Raw genomic sequence first — 10649 nt, 5'->3', positions numbered from 1 at the left:
CTTGGCATGAAGCCTCAAAACAGGTATTAACCACAAAATATAAAACATTTATTTGCCCAGCTTCGGGCCATTATCTTCAGCGATAAATACACATAAATATAAATTCAAGTAAGTACAAAACGGGGCGATCTCGTGTAATTAATGCCGAGGATGCCCGAGCTGAAATAGATCGGCACCGTCAGGCCGAACAGGAAAATGTGAAAGACGGTGGCCACACTGAACTTTCCGGACCGGAAAAGGTCATGTCACGCGACCAAGGACACTCGAAACTGCTGCCATCTATCAGGGAGGAGAATAGCGTCAACAAAATGGCAGCCAATACCCAAGCCTCAATCGCAGATCGCAATAATATTCACATCATTCACACTATTATGTATACCTCTTGGAAATAATCGTACCAAAATGTCCCACAGTCGAGTTATTTAAAGCATGCTTGTTACATCCAATAGCTCGCGAAGGGAAATCCTGGAGTGACACCAAGCTAATATCTAAGCGCGGCCCCAATTAGAGCGTCAGGAATGTCAGAAAATCAGGCCGGCGGCCGGAAGACAGCGCAAATCTGGCAGCTCCACGGCAAGCCGGTATCCACAGTCTGTCTGTTTGTACCATTGCGTGTGGTAACACGAGTCAATGCTAAAATCCCTCACAGCTAGCTGGGCCGGATCGGATCGTACAGCATTCCAGTTACAATAGCGACGCGGATACAGTATTATAGACAACCTCGCCGAAGCATTATCTGACCCGAGCGCAAGGCACCTCATCCATGGAGCATAAAATAAGGCACAAGAACATACAGCCGCCCGAAGTACGGTAATCGCACGCGGAGTGAGCTCATACTATGCACTGACAAAATATAAATCTCTCGTCTGGCATGGCATCCTAATGACCCACGTGACCGAGCCTGCAGGAGTTCAGTGGGAAGCACGCCATATCACGTGACAGCCCAACTATAGAGCGTTCACCCAGGAATGTGTTGGCGAACACCACCTCTCATCTCTTTCACGGACCTCACGAAGTCAATATGCTACAACAGCCCAGGAAGAATAAGTTGTGTTCGCACAATGTGGGACAATCGTGCCTCCGGGGGCGCAAAAACTGCACACCAAGCACAATATTCATTGTGACTTTTGCCACCATTTGATTGAATGCATACAGCTACCATCGATAGAATAAAACTGGCGACGTGAGCACCGAATGCCCAGCTGCCCCTCATTATTCCCTAGGAAGACAGCTCTGTGTCGAGTGATAAAAACATCAGTCACTTCATTACTTGAGCCGGATAGCTAGCTGCGTCATGCTTTTGCGGCGCCTCAGCTTCACAGCGGAGCTCTACAACGCCTCTCACCAGGCAGGCGTCACCGTTCCACGATCAAGTTACTCCTTTACACATCACGTTCGCCCCACCAATACAGGAGGCCATCCGTCTGCGTTCACGTGCAACATTAACGAACAGCGTCCTCCCAGTGCTCAGCTGCTTCTGCGGGCAGATGAAGCTGGCTGCAGCCCACCCCACTGTTGGGGCTCAGACCATGGCGTTTCTCAATTTCCACTTAAGGGATGGAGTCGTCAATAACGGAATAGAGACGCTGATTAATCTAAACAACGGAAGAGGGCGCTACTCCGAGCCCCAGCGACCGTCAAGGGTCCAAGCGACCAATCATGGTACTTCACAATCTTTCAGCGAGCAGTCGGAGCCTCAGTGATCGATTCTAGACTCAATTCAGTCTCAAAGCGACCAAAAGTACGATCGTCGGCCCTCCAGATATGGCTCCAGACAGCCCTCAGCCCTCAGTCTCTAAGCAACCGAGCTCGATCCTCTTCGATCCTCAGAAGACGACCCTCAATCCCTTACCAGCAGACCGTAAACACTCCTCGGTCACAGTGCCTGGCGTCAGAGTGTAGCCAGCTGCGGCATGCTGTGCAGATTGCCCACCGAGTTGACGCCCAGGCTGATGGTGTCGGCGCGTGGTCGGCTGTTCTGGTGGGCCACCGCCACCGACAGACAGCGCACCCACTCTTCCGTCTTCTTACCGTCCTAAAGAGGGAGCGAGACGTCAGAAAATGTGTTATACAGAAGAGTTTGACAATACTAAATCAATAAGTCGATTGTGAATGGCTGACCACCGATACACACTGCCGCAGACAGACGCCTATGACCTATCCAGTTCGGCCACACTCAAACACAAACCACGAACAAAGAAATTGCATTAGAATACAAAATATAAGCTGCAGCTACACAGTCAAAGTCAATTATTATTATTCATTTCTACATAAGTTCAGTTTAAAACAAACTCATCTGACTAGAAACAATAGGAACTTCTGAGTGATACTGGCCGGCTTGCTCTCTCCGCTGGCAATCCTATAGACACTGGACTCTGTTCCCTGGCACTCCTGTCGTTAATCAACACCGGACAGATCACATCTCTGATCCTTTCCCACCCCACCCTGTGCTCTGTTCACGCTTACCTTGGCTTTGAGCACGTAGGTGCGGTCGTGGGTGAAAATCTCGAAAGCCTTGGGTATGTTTCGCCCGCTGCGAGAGACCTTGACCGAGCGAATCTCGTGCACGCCGATCTCGTGGTTGTCCAGTCGCGGTTGCTCAGACTGCCGAACGAAACAGAAGGCAAAAGTTTAAAACAGATCAACTGTTAAACGCCCGCTAGGCATGGGTGAGACGGTTTCCACATCGCACTTCTGGTCGAGGGTAGGCAAAAATATATAGATATGACTCTTTTTCTAAAAACGCAAGAAGCTAAACGAAAAAAATTAAACCAATGTGTAGAAAAGTCGATAGCATCGTCATCCCGATATTGAATAGAGACTGGACTTGGAGACTACGTATCACCCTTCCTCATAATATTTTGTCATACCATGGCTACTTTCAATAGATTGAGTACTCGCAACTCAGCTGCGATTGAGTTATCTACTCACACATCTGTAACTGAGATGAGCCCCCGACAGAGTGAAGTAGCGTGTCCGCCAGCGTTTGAAGATCTTCCAGCGTCCCTTCTTCTCCTTCAGCTGACCCTCCATCACCGGCTGGTCCGGCTGCGGACGCAGGTCACGAGAGGTCAGGTCACGAGAGGTCACAGGATATCAGGTAGCAAGAGAAGTCAAGTCGTGGGAAATCATGTTACGGGGGGTTAGGCTACAGGATGAGTAAGGTCACGGGAAAGGTCAGATCACAGGTTATCGTTCAGAGGTCAAATAAGGATCGGCAGATACGTGGGCATGAATAAAAAACACGGGCAGGAAAGATTAGTTCATATGAAGTAGTAGGCACACGTTATATGAATGGTCATGCCAGAGTTCGACTTCGTAAGTAGCTATTTGATTTTGAAAAATTCAAAGCATCATTTTTTGTAGCAAAACTCGACCACCAAACTAATATCCGTCTCGAATCGTTCACCACACCCAGGTGGATGCACTTCCCTGCCAGCCTCCCCTCCCTCACACAAAGCTCACACTGACCTTGACGAATCCCTCGGCCTTCTCGGGGTGATTGCAGAGGAAGCAGCCCCACTGCTGCTGCATTCCGTTGTACTCGAACACGTCGAAGAAGCGCGCGCTCCGCAGCTCCTGTAGTAGTACGTCCGTCTCCTGAGCAGCACAGACAAAGAGCAAAGTGTCAGTGAGGCAGATTAGAATGCCACTGAGGCAGGAATGGCGTGACACGGAGGGGGAGGGAAATAGGGTGTCAGTAAGGTAGAAAAAGAGTCAAAAGACTGGGATAGTACCTACGGCACGGAAGAGATCACAGGGTCAACGGAGCAGCTGTGGAGTAGCGCAGAGGTCATCAGTATGTCAGCGAGGCAGGACAGGGAATCAACAAGTCAGGCATAGTTATCATGTCACGGGGAAAAGCAAAGTGTCAGTGAGGCCCACCGGGATACTAACGGCAAGAATGCCGAGGTAGGGGCAGAGTTTCATCGATGTAAGGGTGTAAATCACAGTGTAAAACAGAGGTTAAGGGTGTAAAACACTAGCCGGTCATCAGCGAAACAAGGGTGTTGATAGGAAAATGTAAAGAATTTCGAGTGACAAAACAACCTCGGAGACGCACTCATGTGAGCACCTTGCTATCATCGAACAGCTTTAGTGAAATCCCCTGGTTCTCGTTAATTAAGATGGAGCGCTTATCGATTCAAAAATGACTTGTATTAATTAGCTCACGCCCCAGGCGTAGCTCCAACGGGTCGGTCTTGTTTCCAGCCCCGAATCAGTCGGTTCAACCCCACAGTACCAGTGCCCCGCGTATTCAGTGTCAGCCATTCTGCATCAGTCCCCCCGCAAGCCCAGAAAAGTGATCTCCCTCTGCGATGCCTTAAAAACTTCGATTTATTTCTTTGGTTTATTTATCAACATAACAAAACAATACAAGTCAAATCACAGCACTTGCGAATGGCAATAATCTCAGCCATACATGAAGACGGTAAGCCCCCTCTGCTACACAATAACACATCACGATCAAGATAACATATTGCTCCTTCGCTGCATTGAAAGTATCCAGGCGAGATACCCGTCTTCGGACACCAAAACACAGATGGTACAAAAAACAAAACACTCTGCTTGAGTATACTCTCTGCCACACCAGAGCTGGCGGGCACTATCCTACACGACTAGGGAACCCGTCTTCTTCAGTGAAAGACTCGAACGATCGCCTTAGTCGACCTCCTCAACAGTGGGTCCCTGGTTATCCTGTCCGCCGAACTGGCCTCCCTGCTGTCCGCCGAACTGGCCGCCCTGCTGCCCGCCGGCGCCGTGCAGCTTGGCCATGACGGGGCTGCAGGCCGACTGCAGCTCCTTGAGTCGGTGCTCGAACTCGTCCTTCTCGGCCAGCGAGTTGTTGTCCAGCCACTTGATGGCGTCGTCACAGAGCTCGGTGACGCGCCGCCGGTCGCTCTCGTCCAGCTTCTGGCCGGCGTCGTTGACCGCCTGGCGCACCGAGAAGACGTACGACTCGAGCTGGTTGCGCGCGGCCACCCGCTCGCGCTGCGCGTCGTCCTCTGCCTTGAAGCGCTCGGCCTCGTTGACCATGCGCTCGATGTCGGCCTTGCTGAGGCGGCCCTTGTCGTTGGTGATGGTGATCTTGTTGGAGCGGCCGGTGGACTTGTCGGCAGCGCTGACGTTGAGGATGCCGTTGGCGTCGATGTCGAAGGTGACCTCGATCTGGGGCACGCCGCGCGGCGCCGGCGGGATGCCGGTCAGGTCGAAGCGGCCGAGCAGGTTGTTGTCCTTGGTCATGGCTCGCTCGCCCTCGAACACCTGGATGGTGACGGCCGGCTGGTTGTCCGAGTATGTGGTGAACGTCTGCTGCTGCTTGGCCGGGATGCGCGTGTTGCGCTCGATCAGCTTGGTCATGACGCCGCCGGCCGTCTCGATGCCGAGCGAGAGCGGCGCCACGTCCACCAGCAGCACGTCCTGGATGGCCGAGCTGGAGTCGCCCGACAGGATGGCCGCCTGCACGGCAGCGCCGTACGCCACCGCCTCGTCCGGGTTGATGGACTTGTTCAGCTCCTTGCCGTTGAAAAAGTCCTGCAGCAGCTTCTGGATCTTGGGGATGCGCGTCGAGCCGCCGACCAGCACGATCTCGTGGATGTTCGCCTTGTCCTTCTTGGCGTCCCTGAGCGCCTTCTCGACGGGCTCGAGCGTGCCGCGGAACAGGTCCATGCACAGCTCCTCAAAGCGGGCCCTCGTCACCTTAGTGTAGAAGTCGATGCCCTGGAAGAGCGCGTCGATCTCGATGCTGGCCTCGGTGCTGCTGGACAGCGTGCGCTTGGCTCTCTCGCAGGCGGTGCGCAGCCTCCGCACGGCTCGCGCGTCGCCCTTGAGGTCCTTCTTGTTCTTGCGCTTGAACTCGTCGGCCAGGTGGTTGACGAGTCGGTTGTCAAAGTCCTCGCCGCCCAGGTGCGTGTCGCCGGCCGTGGAGAGCACCTCGAACATGGAGCCGTCGGCGATGCTCAGGATGGAGACGTCGAACGTGCCGCCGCCCAGGTCGAAGATGAGCACGTTCTTCTCGCCGCCGAGCTTCTTGTCGAGGCCGTAGGCGAGCGCGGCCGCCGTCGGCTCGTTGATGATGCGCTTGACGTTCAGGCCGGCGATCCTGCCGGCGTCCTTGGTGGCCTGGCGCTGCGAGTCGTTGAAGTAGGCCGGCACCGTGATGACGGCGTCGGAGATCTTGGAGCCCAGGTACGCCTCGGCCGTCTCCTTCATCTTGGTCAGCACCATCGAGCTGATCTCCTCGGGCGTGAACCGCTTCCGCTCGCCCTTGTACTCGACCTCGATGCGCGGCTTGCCGGCCTCGTTGGCCACGGTGAACGGCCAGTGTTTGAGATCCTGCTGGATCTTGGGGTCGTCGAAGCGCCGGCCGATGAGCCGCTTGGCGTCGAACACGGTGTTCTTGGGGTTCATGGCCACCTGACCTTTGGCGGCGTCTCCGATCAGCCGCTCCGTGTCGGTGAAGGCCACATAGCTAGGTGTGGTCCGGTTGCCCTGGTCGTTGGCGATAATCTCCACCTTGCCGTGCTGGAACACGCCCACACACGAGTAGGTCGTGCCCAAGTCTATTCCGATCGTCGGAGCCATCCTCGTGTGAATGTTTTCAGTAGCTTTCGAAATAACGCAATTCGCAAATCACGATACGTCGCTGTTAGCACAGTAGCAGTGTTGCGCACTGTCGCCCGTACTCTATTGCTCTCAATGAGACTTCTGGCGCTGGGACTCAACAGCCGCGCTTATATAGTTGGTCCACCGAAACGGCTCCCGTCGCGTTGTTTCGCGTGTTCTCCCGAACGCTGGGAGCTCCGTGAGTTTACTCTATCTTTCACGAAAACTCGGGACGCGGCGGCCGACGCGCGCCCGCTATTGGCTGACGCTCTGTGACGTCACACCTGGGACGGCCGCTGATTGGCTGGCGCCGGGCCGCACCGACGCTGCCGCCCGGCGCGGCCCGTGAGGGGGGGGGGAGGGGAGGGGTGGGTCGGTGATGGTGGGGAGAGTTCGGGAGCTGATTGCCCGTCAAGGGGAGGGGGAGGGAGGGAGGAGAGCCGCCACGAGTGGTCCCGAACTGCCCGGTTTCGTGCTCCAAGGTCACGACGTTGAATTGTTGATTGATTGCAGAGCTGCAATGCGTAGTTTCTGGCGTCGTCTGGCGACCTGCAACTGACAGACACACTGCGGCCGGGATATGGGTCGAGTTGTAGCATTCGAGATTCTGACAGAAATTTGATAAGCCTTTGCTTCGATGTGGCTTGAGGGCTGCTGGTGTGGATAAGACGTTTGACTTAAAGGCTGGGAACAGTCAAACCAGGGCTGCGAAGTCAATGGATTTGCTGCGACTCCGACTTGGACTCCGGCTTTCGAAAACCAACTCCGACTCCGACTCCGTGCAGATGTCTTCTCCCGAACGGTTGAATAAACGGTTGTTATAGCGGTTATATGTAGTAGGTACGTCAAAAACAGCACAAGCATTTCGTCCACCCTTAAAACAATGATGATCAAACATGAAACATTTTCTAAACTGTTCCTTCATAATAAACCTAAGTTCCTTTTAAAACGTGAAAAATATATAAAGCGATGGCAACATCTATATTATGAATTTTACATTAAAGCATGTAAAACATACCTATGTATTAATTTGTCGGCAAAACCACCTATAATTTTCTGATAGGTACGTCATCTTCCAATTAAATCTAAAGCTTTACATTTTCAAAGAAAAATTGACTGATCACTGGGCAGGCTATGTCAGGCATCAGAGTAATGCCATACAGGGCGAGTTCAATAATCGGTGAAATAACAGCGACCTACGCCATGCGTAATTTCGGGGGTTATTTGGCTAAACAGACCCTCAATTCGAGTCAGAATTTAATTCGTTTGAGAATGTCAGCGTGGTAAACGTAGGTAAATATGGATAAAGGCAATGGCCGTTAACTTAAAGGAAGACTGCCACCTTCAAAAAGTTTTCTCAGATCGGCCTATGATTTATTCCCTGGACAAAACAAAATTTTAGAATTCACCTGACAAAGTATCATCACGTGAATCGCGAAAAAAAATTGTCGATTATCATACAATTATCAATCGGTTAATGTCTAGCGACAATGTTTACACATCACTAGACTTCAAGGTCATAAGATTATTACATTTTATTTGAAAAAGTAAGGTATTTTATGATTTACTTATATATGATTTCATAAGAAATTGGCCATGTTTAATTTATTTTGCATTTAAGTTCGTAAAACATTCAAAAATCATGGCTCATTTGGAATGGGTCTGGCCCATGTTAAACCCCATTTCCCACACTTTTTTTGGAAAAAATGAACTACTGAATATATAAGTTTAACTTTTATTTTGACACTCCAAAATTCTTCTCTGATCTCGAAACAATCAAAGTTTTGACATATATTTACCAAAAGATAAGAAAATTCATGTTTCAAAGTTATCGATAAACAGTAGAGATGTCGGTTTTCTTGGACTAAAAAAATGGCATCAAACTGAACTTTGGTCTCCGATTTCTCGCAAACGGGTTCGAATTTCGGAAAACCGACTTCAGTCTGCCCATAGGTGGCTCAGCTCTAGTGAAAACCGTTTTGTGGAAAAAAGGTGGCAGTCTACCTTTAAGGGGAAACAACCACTTGAAACAAATGAAATTGATTTGAAATGTGATTCTGCTAACCGCTTTCAGGAACTGGAAGCCTTTTCCCGAAAATTGGTCTCAATCATGAGTAATGAGCAAAATTAGTTGGGATGTATAAGTGTCTTTAGCAAATTATTTTTTATCTGACTGTGCTGACTCTGGAACCGGTTAATGAACTCTAACGTTTCAGGAGTCCAGCAAGAGCGAGACCTAAACGAATAGACACAAAAAAAGCTGCGATGCTCAATCCTGAGTTTCATTTTCAGCCGAAAAGCTCATTGTTTCCCTTTTAAAAAAGCGAAGCGTTACCACTAAAAAAATGTTTCACTTTTAACATAAAACGTCTCTAACCATGCATCTGCTCTGCAGTCAATTAGACATCCAAGTGATGCAAATAGACCAATAGACGCAGGTAAATGACGTTGGTAAATGACGGAGGCACAAACAATCAAATATATAACCAGTAAAGCGCCTTTTGGGCGAAGAACGAGCGAGCGAGATAGTGAGCCCTGCACGTGCGGAAGGGCGAGAGGGTGCTTCCAACGGACTTGTGCAAAGCACCCTTCTAACCGATCGCTAGCGGTGTGCCGAATTTGAACGCAGTCGGCCCAGCCGTTCCTGAGATCTGGAAGCGGCATTCTGCACGTGCGCACGTGCAAACGGGGTCCAAAATGACTTGCACGGCACCCTAATAACCGGTCCCCAACCGTGTACCAAATTTGACTGCAATCGGCCCAGCCGTTCTCGAGATCTGGAAACGCCCCCTGCACGTGCGCACGTGCAGTAGCATCCTAACTGCAACACATGGGAATGCATTGCCTGGTGGGTGCCTGCCTGTATGCCAAGTTTCAGCGAAATCGCCCCAGTAATTACCGAGTTACTGAAATGGGAACAAATTTGGCACCTCTTCTTTTTTATTTTGCACGTGCAGTGGGGGTCACTCACATAGATCAAGAGTATCCGACCTTTGGTAGAAGGGATGCAGCTACCCTATAAAAATTACCGCAAGACAATCGCTCAAGCCGCTGCTGAGATATGGGCCTCTCAAAATCATTACTTTTGCAAAACTGCTTGAACACCCTTGACTTTTCACGTGGCACGTGCCACGACGGTCACTGAGATGTATCAAAAGTAGTCAATTACGGGGTAGAAGGGATGGGGCTACCCAGCAAAAAAGACCGCAGGCCAATCGGTCCAGCGGTTGCTGAGATATAAGCCTCTCAAAAGCGTTACAGGCCGGGCCGGGCCGGGCCGGGCCGCTCATACTGAGATTTTTTCCGTTATATTGAAAAGACTTCGCTTCGCTCGCTGCGCTCGCTCGCTCGTAATCATTTCATAACATCAAACGCAGATCCACTGAAGCCCACTTTCATTTATGCATACATAGTCTCTGGCAAAACTGGAAAAAATGAAATTGGAAGCCCCCCCTAAAAAAAAAAACTTAAAGAGCGATTGCTTGCTTGTTCATAACGACAAGTCTTTTCATCCTTGAAACGCTAAAAGTCCAAAATTTGTAGTGGAAAATGCCCGGCGATATGCGATCGTAGCTAGCCTCCCTTCACCGTTCTCTGAGGAAGATGGAAAAGCATGGGACACGCAGGAAAGGTGAAAATAAACCAACACACCACATCAGAGGCCTCTTGCACCAAAACACCTGACTAAGTAGAATCGGCAAAATACCTACCAAGTACAGCCCACCGCTAAAGTAATGTGTGGTTTTACTGTATGCCTGGCCTATTCAAATACATTAGCTTGAGGGGTGTGGTAATAACTGGTGTAAGCAAAGTGACCACGGTCAAAAACGAATTACCAAGTCAACATTTTGGGATGTCCTCGTTCAAAAAACGGCTAAGAGCTTGACTGGCTAATCGTTCCTAGGCTTCAGAAGCAGAACATACCCATGACTGAAACCACACATTACTTCTGCTGTGGACTGTACCTAGTAAAACTACTTACGGCGGTAACTTCTCTTGCACCATCCTCCTACTTACCTAGGTAAATTTCAGTGTATAGAAAT

The 10649-nt window shown here is 50.5% G+C and overlaps 2 protein-coding genes across 3 annotated transcripts in view; both read right to left on the bottom strand.

Annotated features, from left to right (window-relative positions):
- Positions 1-26: 26 nt before the first annotated feature.
- Positions 27-10649, bottom strand: part of LOC122373755 (protein melted-like) — a 71537-nt gene continuing 60914 nt past the window's right edge. For both annotated transcript variants that reach the window (XM_043352116.1, XM_043352115.1), the window contains exons 17-20: positions 3472-3600; positions 2932-3048; positions 2467-2604; positions 27-2035 (exon numbers count right to left, since the gene is read on the bottom strand). In XM_043352116.1, coding sequence (XP_043208051.1) covers positions 1892-2035; positions 2467-2604; positions 2932-3048; positions 3472-3600 — 528 coding nt within the window. In that variant the 3' untranslated portion in view covers positions 27-1891. The remainder of the gene's footprint in view (positions 2036-2466; positions 2605-2931; positions 3049-3471; positions 3601-10649) is intronic.
- Positions 4587-6772, bottom strand: LOC122373757 (major heat shock 70 kDa protein Ab-like). Its single transcript, XM_043352118.1, has one exon. It carries the CDS (start codon positions 6583-6585, stop codon positions 4663-4665), a length of 1923 nt encoding a protein of 640 aa, XP_043208053.1. The 5' UTR covers positions 6586-6772; the 3' UTR covers positions 4587-4662.

The sequence above is a fragment of the Amphibalanus amphitrite genome, unplaced genomic scaffold (assembly GCF_019059575.1).
Source record: "Amphibalanus amphitrite isolate SeventyFive unplaced genomic scaffold, NRLGWU_Aamphi_draft 001546F_arrow, whole genome shotgun sequence".
Taxonomy (NCBI): Eukaryota; Metazoa; Arthropoda; class Thecostraca; order Balanomorpha; family Balanidae; genus Amphibalanus; species Amphibalanus amphitrite.
This window is presented reverse-complemented; position numbering and strand designations above follow the sequence as displayed.

Coding starts and splice junctions, on each gene's coding strand:
- LOC122373757 (XM_043352118.1), bottom strand. CDS start 6,585: ATGGCTCCGACGATCGGAATAGACTTGGGCACGACCTACTCGTGTGTG.